The 14,549-nt window shown below is 35.1% G+C and overlaps 1 protein-coding gene across 6 annotated transcripts in view; it reads left to right on the top strand.

Moving 5' to 3' along the window:
* The window catches only part of Mark1 (microtubule affinity regulating kinase 1), a 127,935-nt gene that overhangs the window by 71,338 nt on the left and 42,048 nt on the right, over nt 1-14,549 (top strand). Inside the window, exon 4 of one of the 6 annotated variants that reach the window (XM_046438445.2) lies at nt 9,993-14,540. The exons of the other annotated variants lie outside the window; for them this stretch is intronic. Within the exon in view, the coding sequence (XP_046294401.1) occupies nt 9,993-10,013 (21 nt within the window). The 3' untranslated portion in view covers nt 10,014-14,540. Of the gene's footprint in view, nt 1-9,992; nt 14,541-14,549 lie in introns of those variants that run through there. 6 annotated transcript variants of the gene reach the window in all.

Raw genomic sequence — 14,549 nt, forward strand, 5'->3', positions numbered from 1 at the left:
TTTGCCAATATCAATAATAGATAAATGAATCTAGATTTGGACTGGAGATGTAGCTCAGTGATAGAGCACCTCATACATGAGGTCCTGGGTACAATCTCCAGTACTGGGGGGTGGGGAGGAAGAGAATCTAAATTTGAGGTGTCATCAGTTTAAAACTTCTAAAATCTAAAGTTCTTAAAAACAGTTTGGTCTTTGGAATTGTTAATTGTCTTCAACATTATTCACTAATATGGTCATATTATTTGTGTCATGTATATTAAATTAATGGGATCCAATTTGATGAGTTTTCAAAGTTTAAAAAGTGTTTGAGATAGATATTATATTTATAACTTCCTCTTCAAAGTATGAGTCCCACCTCATGTATTTGTGTTTTTTTGAGAATGACCCAGGACCCGTACTAGTGATCCCTGGGGTTCTTTTAAGCAATGTAGTAACGTTGAAGGAAAACTAACACAGTAAAATGGTTTTGTTCATAGTTAATAAATTTCAAGTGTATAATCTTAATTTTCTCATAAATTCCACTACTTTTGAAATGTGGACACATTAGTTTATGCACAGATGGCAAAGTGTGTGTTAATCTGGCTTAGTTCAGAGTCACTAGCATGCAGTTCATCTCTGCTAACATTTTTTTCTCTTGTGTATTGTTTATTTTAATTAATTAATTAATTAATTTTGGTACAAGAGATTGAACCCAGGGGTGCTTAACCACTGAGTCACATCCCCAGCCTTTTTTTATTTTTAATTTTGAAACAGGGCCTCACTAAGTTGCTGAGGCTGACTTTGAACTTGCCATTCTTCTGCCTCAGCTCTCTAGCCACTAGGATTATAGGTGTGCACCACCATGCCTGGCATTGTGTATTGTTTATTAATTTACATTTTCTGTGGTTTTACTTTTGTGTGTGTGTGTGTGTTGTGTGGTACTAGGGATTACACTCAAGTGCACTCAACCACTGAGCTACATCCCCAGCCCTATTTTGTATTTTTTATTTAGAGACAGGGTCTTAGCATCTCACTTTTGCCAAGACTGGCTTTGAACTCAAGATCCTCCTGTCTCAGCCTCCCAAATGACTGGGATTACAGGTGTGGGCTACTGAGCCCCGCTGTGGTTTTACTTTGTTGCATAATATTCCATCCTCACAAAAATGGCCCAGTGGTTCAGAAGTGATTTCCTGGGTGGTAAAACCTGTAATGAAAATAAAGACAAGACTGTTACAACTTAGAATTACATTGTTAAGTAACAGAGGACAGCTGCATTAAAGTTATAAATGATGTAATTCACAGTGGTAGGATAGTGATTTTGTGTAAGTACTCCTACTTATGAAATTGTAAAAAAATTCAGTAATTGACATCTTAAATAAAAAATCCATTTATTGCTAGTGTCTGGTGGCCTAAGCCAGTTGAACTTCTATGCATTTTTAGATAATGCCAAGAAACCTTTCTGATAATCTAGTTATATTTTCCAGAACTGCAAAACAATCTCTTTTATGTTGAAGAATTTGGTCAGTAAAGATAGAGAAAAGAACAGAATTACAGAAGCAATATTAAGAATTTTAACATTTCTTAGCAGATTACCAAGAAACTAGGTTTATAAAACCAGATCACAAAATTATTGGAAAATATTTTGATCAAGGCAAAAGCAGCAGAAGCTCTTTGGTGCTGTTCCTTAACAGATGTCTCTGTTAGACATATGTTGAACTATCAGTTCTCCTCATGTATTCATGCTTTAAGTTCTCTTAAAAAGAGTGTATTTCACTTTATAGCTGAGCAACACCACCTACGAGTTCTTTTTTCCATAGTTCTTGTCACATGTGTGGAATGAAAAATCTTGACCAATGCTTATGTAGGTCAGTGGAAACCTGAGTGATACTTAGATTTTAGCGGGGTTGTAGACTGCAAAGTTGTTTTGAATCAGAAATGATGAGGTACCTATGGAGTTTTTCTTTTCATTTTCTTCTTTCATTCTGCAAAAATGATACTGTCATGTGAGTAAATAAGATTATACCTAATGTCCAGCCACTCATTGCTTCATTTTCTATGAAGAGTGGATAGTAACATGCCTCTGATCTTGATTTGGTTTTGAACAAAATACTGAAAAATAAGGATTATCATAAAATCATAGCTAAGAGTTATTCTTTAGCATACAATGTGAAGAATTGATGGGAAGTGTGTCTTTTACTTTGAAATAAGATAGGTTTTGAGAGAAATAGCATTCTAACAAGTTTTTAAAAAGAAAGTAATAATAATATAATATTAATATAAATCTAATATATAAATAGTTTCAATGTTGAGGAAAAGATAACCAGATTTGCTATAAAGAATCAAGCTGTTTCAAGCAGTTCGCTGACTAAATATCTGATGTCTAAAACTCATTTGCCCTCTTTAGTTATTGGAGAAAGTTTTCAATAACATATTATTGGGCATGTATAATATACAGTTCTGCATCCACATGTGAAAAATACCCTCCGCAATAAGCATATCCAAAGAGTATACTATTTGCTAGTCTCTCTCAAATTAACACTTCCAATATTTCTATTTTTGAGTGGGATGAGGTTAGCAACCTAGGATTTGACAACTATACATAATCTTTTTTTTGCTTTTCACTAAGCTTTATTTATGTAATATTTTCAATAGTACAAACACTTTATTTACTATACATAATCTTAAGGGAGGAATATCTCTGTAAGGTTGGATACAATTTGAATGTCTCTGAGGTTTTCTGGCCTATAATCTAATCCTTTCCCCAATCATCTGTGATTGTGATTTGGGATTTTTTTTTTAAGTTTCATAGAAATAAAAGGTAAAATAAAAGAAGATGAAAAAAGGTAATAATTATAAGTACAAACTTTCTTGTAGTTTAAGCTAAATATCTTTTCCATTAAAGAAAATGGCTTTTTTGTGATATTTATTTATCATACTAAAATCTTTTTTCTCAACTTTTTAAAAAATATCAATAATACATCACAGTTATATTTGAGACCCTGTATTCAGTGCGTTGGTCTCATTTTTGTATCTTCCTACCTAGAAGCAACTACTATTCTGAACTGAGTCTTTCTTATTCCCATTCAGAGTTTTCAAAAATATTTTACATGTGTTTGTACATAAATTTCTATTTATTATTTATTTTTAAACTTCCTATTCTTCTGTAATGTGTTTTCCTTCATTGAACATTGTCTTATAGTATATTCATGTTAGTTATATAGTCTGTTTTCCTGTTGGTGTATCTTAGATTTTTGTGTTTGTGTTTCCATTTTATGCTTCTAGTTAGTTAACTTTCTGTTTTTGCTGCTACAGGCAATACTGAAATGATCATTATGGTTTATATCTTTTTTTGTGCAGAAGTGTAGAGGACTATATCTCTCCAAGTGCTAGTTTGAAGGGCATACATATCCTCATCTTTACTAGGTAATGTCAAATTGCTGCAGGTGGTTGCACTGCTACTACTTCTCCCAGCGTTGTATGAGATTTACTATTACTTGACATTCTTGCCAATACTATATTTTCATATTTTATAATTTTTTGCTAGCCTTATGGATGTGAATTATATCTAGTTTTAATTTTAATTTTAGTTTTAATTTCCATAATTTCTTATGAGATGACCATACTTTCAAATTTAATGTATTTGTAAACTTAATGTCTTCTTTCTTTTTTTATTAATTTTTTTTAAAATAAATGACAGCGCAATGCATTACAATTCTTATTACACATATACCACATATACAGCACGATTTTTCATATCTCTGGTTGTATCTAAAGTATGTTGATACCAATTCGTGACTTCATTCATGTACTTTGAATAATGATGAAGTTATTTAATTTCATATCTCAAACAGCATTTACTGAACATGGTCTTGTACCCCAAGTGGTACAAGGCCATTTGAGAGACTCAAATAATGTAAAATTGCTACCAGTTTATAAGAATAAGATTCTCATAATCTATCTGTGAAGATAAAAACTTTGAGAAACTGACATAGTCTATCATTTAAAGAGTATTTCCTTCTATTGCTTTGCAGTGAAAAATTGATAAGTTTTAAAGTTTAGGACTGGAAGTAATGCTGACTAATCATTTTATATTTTAACTAGAAATAATCAAATATATATTTAATTATATTCAGGTCTCTTTCTCTGTGCTACTATTTCATGGGAATAACCTAAGAAATTAGATTAATTTTTTCTTTCTTTCTTTTCTTTTTATTTTTGGATATGAGGTCTCCCTGTGTCCCTGGTCTGGTCTGAAACTCATGGACTCAGGCAATCCTTCCATCTGAACTTCCCAAGTAACTAAGACTCTTAAGTGTATACACTATATTTGGCTTAAGTTAGCTTAAATTTTTAGAGTACTACTAGCAATAGTTTTGATGTTTGATATCCTAGTAAAATAAAATGTCTGAAAGCTAAAAAAGGAGTGACGTGATGATTCTAAAAATTAAAGAGCTGAAAGTTTGATTTAGAGTGTTCTGTTAATGTGGGCAAATCACAAACATATTCCTTCAGTGAATGGTACTTCTGAGAGTATAGCCAAGGATCTGGCAGTCTCTTGGAACTGTCTCCTGCAGGGTGATAAAGCAGTACCTGCGCTTCACGTTAATGGGCTGGTAAACTGCTGTTAGAGATACAGATGGGATGTTTACAAATATTGTAGTGAAGGCAAAGAATACTGTAGTGATTTGAGTTCCTAACACTCAAATCAGAGCAAAATAGACAAAAGGCCAAGAAGGCTGTGCTAAAAGGCACAAGAAGATCTGCATGTCACCCTCCTCAGTTTACTGTTTAAACCAGCCTGGAAGAGATCTCCCAGGCAGAATAACCTTTGTCAAGTTTCCCACAGCTGCAGCTTCACCCTCCACCTGCCTCAAGATCACGCAAGCTGTGAAGGAGTCCTATGACATGGATGAGGAAAAAGACCACACAGCCAGCAGGTCTGCTGCAGAGAAGTTGATGTGTATTTGACTAGCTCCTCTTGTGATGCTTTGCATGCAACTGGAATGACATGTCCCGTTGACTAGTTCTAAATGTAATAGATTTTCCCACCATTAAAAAAGAGTAATGGGCAGAAGGAATGTAAGAGATTGGAAGGAGAAAAGGGAAATACTCATAATCAAGGCATAATTACACTCATGGTGTTTAGCCAATCCTATCCTCAGCCCTAACCAGGAAGGACTGAATTGAAAAGTAAATATCTTCCATAAAGTTGAAGATTGTTTATTAATTTCAGTTATGTGGAACAAAGCCGAGAACCAAGACGGAAGCAATAATGAACAACTAAAATAACTATTGTCATATCTAAATAGTAAAGTCCTCACCTTTTAGTCACAGAAGACCCATCTCAAGCCCTCACTCAACATTTATTTCTCTGATTTTACATGTAATTTCAACAAGTTTTGTCCTCAATTTCTGGCTCACAGCAAACCTAAAACAATAAGTTTGAAGGGAACTAGTGGACTTGGAGGTCTCTTGCTAAATTTATGTATTCTAGAAACATCACATCACAGTTTGAAAATGAGAAAAAATAGAACTAAAAATTAGACTCAGAAGCTCAAATACTAGTGTGTGATTAATTTACACTTGTAGGCACTTCTGCTTTCCTTACTTGTACCCAGAACATATGACACATAGAATAATTGTCTTATTTAAAACAAGCCTACATTTCAGGGTAAACTTCTAACAAGGGTCTAAAGATTCTGCTCTTCCTCTCCCCTCAACACTCTCTACTTCCTAAGAAAAGACAAACGTTGATGAGATGGGTACCCTTGCTGGGGAGGACCCACTGTGGATTACAAGATCACTGGTACATATGTGGCTCACTTTCCTCATTCTCCCTGCTCCTTCTAACACTCACAGTTCATGCAGAAGACTCTGATGTTAGCTTCAATTTCTTTCTTCTTTGGAGACAACTGGAAAATAAAGAGATTTAGGCAAGGTTTAAAGGGTGTCATGGAGATTGAGACATTTGAGACCTTTGCTAAAATGATGGGCCACAGTTCAGTTGGTTGGAATCCTCTAGATTTGAGGGGGTTAATGTATTTGTTTGCTGGGGCTTCCGTAACCCAATACCACAAACTGGATGGCTTATAAGACAGAATTTTTTTCACTGTCCTGGAGGCTGGAAGCCCAAGATGAAAGCATTGGGAGTGTTGATTTCTATGGAGGACTTTCTCCTTGGGGTACAAATTGCCATCTTCTCTTTGTGGCCTCATATGGCCTTTTTTCTGTGCCAGCTTCTCCCTGGTGTCCTCTTTAAGTACAGCAGTCATATTGGATTAAGGCACAACCTGTATGACCTCACTTAACCTTAATTATCTTCTGAGAGACCCTATCTGTAAGAACAGTCATGTGACACTGGGGGTTAGGGTTATAACAGAAATTTTGGAGGTACACAGTACAAAGCAGTGATCCAAATCTAACTGATAATTCATTTTCTTGGATAGAAGTGGTTGAGGGATGATTGATGGGGCAGGATTCTGGCATTTCATTATCCTTAATCAGTATGCCATATAAAATATCCACATCCTTTCAAAAGCAACCACTCTTCCTCTTTGCACAACTGCCTATCATTTTTAGCCAACACACTCCCAAGACATACACACCTTCATGTTCTTGTTACTTTTTTTTCTCACTCTTTTTCAAAAACTGATAAAGAAGAGGAAACTAAGTGTAGAATAATATATTTAAGACATATTTGAGATGTAGGGATCCCAATGAATGTGTATTATTGTTTTAACTAGAATAAAAAATATCTGATGAGAACATTGGCCCTGCCTATAATTATTCCCCATGCCTCATCTCCCAGTGGAAGTAGAGTGGATTTATGAGCAGGTGCTAATTATGTTATATGCCTTAATTTTCACAAGATAATCTTAATCCTGTCCCCAGGATAAAATGGAATGAATACATTCTGGGTACCAGTCAGGGACTAAATTCATGAACTCAGTGTTGCTTAAAAGCCCATCTTATAAAGCAATGAAATAAAATAACATTACTTAGGGAATAATGCCTAAAGGATATGTGGTTAATCTATTCTTTTAGGTAAATTATGCTCAAACATGAAGCTACCAGGAGACATTAGTATGTTTCAGTTAGTTTTGAGATATGTCATAGCCACTTTACTGCTAGAAAACTGCTAAGTTTGCCAGTAATTTAATAAATTAACTAGTGTCATCCATATAGCAATACTGTCCTCACGGTTCCGTAATTTGATGTGCTTTTGCAAGAAAGAAAAGAAGTTAGAGTCAAGGAACTGGTATGGCTTACTCATGCTGCAGCTCCTTGGGTCACCCTTCCCAGTATATAGGAAATGCCTATGCCAGTTGAAGAGTAGGGTAAGAGCCCTGTTTCCTGGGCTAAAAGTGAGGAGTTATTTAAAAGGATACAATCTTTTAACGTAGTAATTGAACACCTAAGTGTACATTTATTGACCAACAGAAGTCAAGGCATTTTTTCTTTTCTTTTCAATTTGAGTCTGCAAACTGGAATTCTACTTTGTTTATCTAGTGCAAATCACACTCAGAAATTCACAATACATTTGGTATTATTTCCAGTTTTGCTCTATTTGTTCTATTTGAATTCATGAAAGGAGAGTTATTTAATGACATTCAGGAAGCAGTCTGAGAGCACAATCTCAGATTTTATTTTAATCTTTTACATTTAATTCACCCTCACCTAGTTGAACAGCAATTTTGTTAGCAGCTTTTATTCAGTATTTGTAAAGTATCTCATTTGGTTTGTTGCATTAAACAACAAACCTGTAATTCACTGGTTTATGTAAAGTTTAATCGTGTTGGGCAAACTCTAAGGCAATCCCCAGTGATCCTCACCTTCTGATGGGATGATTTCTTCCCTTGATTAGGGTATGGCCTGTGACTTGGTTCTAACTGGTAAATAGGGAAAAGGTAATAGGTTTCACTCCCAAGATTACATTATGTTAATAAGTCTGTCTTGCTAGCAGACTCACTTTAGCACTTACCCTTGCTGGCTTGAAAAAGTAAATGGCCATGTTGGAGAAACCCACTTGACAAGGAGAGGTAAGGGTGGTCTTTAGCTGAGAGCCAGAGAGAAGCCAGGGTCTGCAGTCTTGCAGCTAAAAGGAGATGGATTTTGCCAACTACAGTAGCTGGAACATAGATTCTTTTCTAGTCAAACTTCTAGACAATGCTTTAATTGCAGCCCCGTAATAAGCAGAGACTCAGTGAGACCATGTCTGGAGTACTAAGCCATAGAAACTGAGATGATGTGTGTAGTTATAAGTTGCTAGGGTGTGATAATAGAAAGCTAATACATTAGCCAGATCACTTATTTGTAGTGGCAAACATGTTTGGGACATAAACAACCTTTGGTAAGCATACTGCTCATTCACAGAAAGTGTACTGGTGCAGGGATTACAACTGGCTGTGCACATTTTGGATTCAGTGCTGTCACTTGTGTTTTGCATGGGACTATAGAGCAAGAGTTCTGACAGACTGGTTCAGTGGAGACCAATTATAAAAACTTCCTCTCCACTCAAGCACTTGTTAGTTATATTTTGTAGTTATTTTCTACAACTTAGCAGATGCATTTTAATAAGAAAGCAAGAATAAATTAAGAAAGCAGAGGTAGTAATTCATTTGCATAAAAGTCTAGAAGAGCAAGACTGACACCAGGGATTGTTCTGTTAGAAATACATAAGAGTGATAATAAGGATGAATATAAATGAAATTTAAAATACGATTCACATTAGTAACACATTTACCACCTTTAAAATGACTATATGTATGACTATAGAGAAAGCCAAAATATTGGTCTGTTTAAATTGTGTATATCTTCTTGATTCAATCTGGACAAATTGTATGACTAAGTTGTCAGTGCCTTCAATGTCTTCTATTTTATTAGAGTATAAGATTTCAAAATAATTTCAAGTTATCCTCTGTATTTCTGTAGTATTACAGTGTCTGTTATGATATTACCCTTTTCATCATGTATGCTGGTAATTTGAGTTTTCTCTCTCCTTCTCTTTGTTAGCGTGGCTAAGGGTCTGTCAATTTTATTTATTTTTTCAAAGAAACAACTTTTTGTTTTGTCCATTTTTTTCAATTATTTCTTTTGTTTCAATTTCATTAATTTTAATTATTTCTTGCCTTCTACTGCTTTTGCTGCTGATTTGAATTAAGGCTGTTTGTATTTGTAATGTATGTGGGATGCAGGTTAGGTGGGGTTAATCAATATTTTTAAAAAGATAATGTCCTGTGTTTTTTTAAAAAATTAACTTGGTTACAATTAAGTATTTTCCTTAAAAATGATTTTTAAATGTTTAAATGGCAGACTCTATTACTCAGTGCTTATAAAATATTTCATGAAAATTATCACAAAATAAGAGGGTCTCATAATATTTTGTTTTTTAAAAAATATTTTGTGGTTACATTAAAACATAGGATCATTAGATTTATGAGTTTTGATTTTATAGTTACATGTTAAGAAGGGGAGAAAAAAGGTTGAAACCAAAAGTCTAGAGCCCCTGAAAATGTAACCCATGGAGTTCTCCCTTTGCTGTCAGTCCTTGATGAGGTGCCCATCGAAGAGATGAGCTTTAGTTTGGGGTTAGGGGATCAGGTTGGCAGAGAAAATAGGCCCAGGTGAGGTCAGAAGCCCAGGTAAGAACCCTGAGTACATTATGAGGAGCTCCCCACAAAGAACAGAGGAGACCCTACAGAGCTTTACCCCTGTGGTCAGTCCTGGGAACAGACAGGAGTAGCATCTCCTTTGTTTTAGTATGGAATGTTCCTTCAGTGCTTCATTCTAAATATTCACCCAAATTCCAGGCATATTCTTTCCTTCTGACCTGAGGGCACACCACTCAGACCAAGGTCCTAACCTCCCTGAGACCCCCAGGGAAGAAGTGAGAAGTATGTAATTTCTGGCTCCTTCTGCCCAGGGCCTCCAGGACTGCCCAGAGTAAAGACCCATTCTCTTGTGTTACAAATGAATCAACCTGATGTATATTCCATGTTCCTCATTGTCCACAGGCCTGCATCTGGTGTTATTGAGGATTGGAACAGCTTCCTCAAAAACTGGTTTGAAAAAACTTATGAAAACAAACAGCATAATTTGTTTATTGAAACATGGAGAAATGATCTGAACAAATACTTTATTGAAGAAACTATACAAATGGCAAATAAATTGGAAAGATGCTTTACCTCAATGTCATCAGGGAAATGAAAATTAAAACAATGATGAAATACCAATACATACCCTGTTAGAATGGTGAAAATTCAAAACACTGACAACACCAAATACTGATAAAGATGTGGAGCAACTGGAACTCTCACATTGCTGGTGGGAATGCAAAATGGTACAGCCATGGTGGATAAGAAACTTGGCAGTTTCTTATCAGACTAAATGTACTTTTCCTCTGTGATCTGCAGTTGCCCTCTTCAGTATTTACCAAAGAAGGTGAAAACATAGGTCTACACAGACAGCTGCACACAGATGTTGATATCAGCTTTCTTCATAATTGACAAAACTTGGAAGCAACCAAGCTGTCTTTCAATGGGTGAATGGATAAATAATATGTGGTACAGTTAAATAGTGAAGTATTGTTTGGCACTGAAAGGAAATGAACTATCAATCCTTGAGAAGACATAGAGGAACCTGAAATGACTATTATTGAGTGAATCTGAAAAGGCTACATAACATATTATTCTAAGTATATGACATTCTGGAAAGGCAAAACTATGGGAACAGTAAAAAGATTAGTGGGTACTAAGGTCTGAGGGTAAATAGGTAGAGTGCAGAGTATTTCGGCATAGAGGAATATTACATGTTATACTTTTGTCCAGACTCACAGAATGTACAACACAAGAATAAACCCTAATATAAAGTATGGTCTTTTAGTGATAATGGTTTGTTAAGTACAGGTTCATTGATTAAAATAAATACACCACCCTGGTTTGGGATTTTGATGGGGTTGGGGATGAGGCTGTATGTGTTTAGGAAGGGCAAGGGAGTATAAAAACTTTGTACTTTCTGCTCAATTTGCTGTCAACTTAAAATTTAAAAAAATTAATGTGTGTGTGTGTGTGTTTGTGTGTGTGTGTAAAACAACTTCTGGTGCTACCTTTCTTGCCTTTTCCTGATTCACATGTCCGAATAAGGCAATTTGGTCAGTGAATGTGGCTGTCCCTCTGTGGTCAGGTATTTAGTTTCAACAAGAGCCCAGGAAAAGGTAATATTCACTTTTCAAAACCTGTTATACCTGTTTGGGAGATGAAGAGTCCAAAACATCAAGGGACTCTTCTTGGGTGTGAAGCTGCCTCCCTTTGTTACAGGTTCCAGTCAGCAAAATCATGAGTGACTTGGAGCTCCAAGAAGTCATTAGGACTATGGGGCCCCAAAGGTAGAGTGGTCTAGGCACTGATTGGTACTGATATTTCTTCAATACTAGGCCTTCAGATGAAGAATGGGGCAGAGGCTGGAGCTAGTAATTTGGCAAGACCTAACAAAATTTAAGATGTGTATACCCCGCTATCAAACAATTATTTCTAGGTATACCTTAGGGAAGCATTCAGAAATGTTCATTATAGCAGTGTTTGCAGTAGTGAAAAGTGGAAGTAAATTAAGCATCCTCGGTAGGAAGCACAGTGTATAAATGATAGAGTCTTGAAATAATGCAATAGAATACAGCAAGTAAGATAGATGAGCCAGATCTATATCTAAATATAGGGATAATTCTCAAAGCAGATGTCAAAAGAAGGATAAGTTTAGAAAGATATATTCAATATGATTCCATTTATCTAAAGTCTAAAGCACAGAAATTGAACATTGCTACGTATAGAAAAAGTATGAAATATGTACAATGATATGTACCTTAGGGTAATGCTTAGGATGAAAAGGGAGAGAAAGAGGTGGGGGTGTCTCTAGTTCTGACTGTAATGGTTAATGTATTAATAATACCTTATTAAAATAGTAACCAAAATTCATAATTCTTAAATAAAAAATATAAAGCTATAACATAATGCACATACACCATTTGTTTAATCTTAGTGATAAATTTTGAGGTTCTTCATTTATTTTTGTACTTTTCAAAAGATTTGAAATATTTTATGACCCAAAAAACAAATAGGGAGAAGAACGTTCATTCCAGTGAGAGAGGCTGATTTTGTAAGGCCCTGAGTATCAGGGAAGGACCGAATGAGTACAGAGAACTGAGGGGAAAATGCTGGATGGTTGGAGTGCAATTCTTCTGGGAGCAAGAGTTTCATGAGATGAGGCTGGAGAGGGAAATGGGATCTTGATTTTCAGGGCTTGGTTGTTCACAATTATGGATTTTGATCTAATGGCATTGGTAAACCACCAATTTGAGAGAAATCAAATATTAGGCTTGAATTCCTGTGAGAGAATCAAGTGAAAATATAGAGTACATAATGTGGGGATTAACTTTTGAGATTAAAAAAATGTTCTGGATGAGGAATATAAATATAGGAGTTGGCATCAAATTGCTGATATTTGAAGCTATGAAAGCACCCAGGAAGAGCACGTAGAGTGGGAAGATAAGGGGGCTAAGAACTGAACACTTAGGAGTCCTTGTGTTAAAGGCTGAAGAGCAGGGAGAGGATCTAGTGGAAGACTGAGCAGTCAATAAGAGGAAGGCAAATGGTTAGGAAAATAGTTTTAGAGCTGGGGAGGATATCTCAAGTGTACTGAAAACCATCAAGAGGTTAAGTTGAGTGCTTTGTCCCAAACACAAACCAAGAACATATTTCACAGTTATAGAGAGGGGTTGTCTTGAATGTGAATTAACTTGTCTTTGTATTCTATTTACTTACATGAATATATACACTTACAGACTTAGAAACTTCCTAGATCTCATGTAGGAATTATTGAGGATAGCTAGGGCAAGCTGTTTGTAGCAGGTAAGTCTTAAGTATTAATTAGGCTTTTCCATTGGAATGAAATTTTATTGGTGTGTTTTGTACCTTATATTTACTTCTTTTCAGATCATGATAAAATGTGAATACAATTTACTATTTTATCCATTTTTAAGTGTACAGTTCAGTGGCGTTAAGTATATTCACATTGTGCAGCCAATACGATCCATCTCCAGAACTGTTTTCATATTCCCAAACTCTGTACTTATTAAACAGCAACCATCACTCTCACATCCTCCCAGCCCTTTGCAACCTTATTCTACCTTCCATTTTTATGAATTCATCTACTCTGCTTTAGATCCTTTTATGAATATAGTTGTACAGTACTTGTCCTTTTGTGATTGGAGTATTTCACTTAGCAGTTTCCTCAAGGTTCAATCCATGTTGTGGTATGTGTCAGAGTTTCCTTCTTTTTTAAAGCTGAATAATATTCCATTATGTGTATATACTGCATTTTGTTTATCTATTTATCTGTTGACAAATTCTGAGTTGCTTCCACATTTCGGCTAATGTGAATAATGCTGCTGTGGACATTGGTGTACAAATATTTGTAGAGTCCTCAATTTCAATTATTTTGAGTATACGGTATATACCTAGAAGTGCTAAATCATATGGTAATTCTGTTAATTATTTTAAGAATATTGTTTTTTATAATACTGTATTGATCTAATTGATTCACAGAAGCTTCATCATTTAACATTCCCATCCGCAATATACAAGGGTCCCATTTTAACCACTTTCTACACTTATTATTTTCTTGGAGTGTGTTTTGTTTGCATTTTTGTTTTGTTTTTTTGTATTAGTCATCCTGATAGGTGTGAGGTTGTATTGCCTTGCAGATTTGATTTGTGATTTCCTAATGATTAACAATGCAGAGCATCTTTTCATTTTCTTTTTTAGCCATTGTATATCTTCTTTGGATGAATGTCACCTCTGGAAGTACCGAATTTAGATTTTATTCTGACACAACTCATATGTCTTAATATAGACTTTTTGGAATATCACCAATTCTTGGTTATTCTCTTTTCTTGAACAAATTGCTTGACTTAGAATCTAACACATATGCAAAGACAGAAGAGAGGGGAAAAATGCCAAGTCATACCTTTGAAAAATGGGCCATATAGAGAAGCAATTTCTTGCCATTTTGTTTTAGTTTCATATAAAGTACTGAATATATTTTGTTATCCTTTCTTATTATTCTACAAGTATACCTAAAAATGCTCCTGAATCTTTCATTAAAATGTCTGGTCAGCCAGAAGAGATATATTTAAACAGTTGTACCCCCAATGAAGTTGTTTCTGGATAAAGAACATGTGAAGGATCGTTTTATTTCATTTCCACAGTATTTTTTCTTTTGTTCCTAGTCAGAGAGTCGTTGAATAAAAATGTTAGTTTTATTGCTTATAGTGCATTCACTTACCACACAGGCACAGAACCATTTATGTTCACTTAGTTAAAATTCTTTTCGAAACCAAGTCTCTGAGACTGATCTGTTAAATCTAAGTTACATAGCTCATTTGTGCATAGATAGCACTGAGAGACATCTCTTGTTTCTACTCATTACCAGAATGTTGTAATGTCTTGTAAGCAGGTGAATTTTTTCAAATAAATATTTCAATTGGCTCTCTGCTTGAGTCTTGTCTTTTTTTTTTTAAC

The sequence above is a fragment of the Marmota monax genome, unplaced genomic scaffold (assembly GCF_021218885.2).
Source record: "Marmota monax isolate L192 unplaced genomic scaffold, Marmota_monax_Labrador192_F-V1.1 WCK01_AAM20220418_F8-fsc00118, whole genome shotgun sequence".
Classification (NCBI taxonomy): Eukaryota; Metazoa; Chordata; class Mammalia; order Rodentia; family Sciuridae; genus Marmota; species Marmota monax.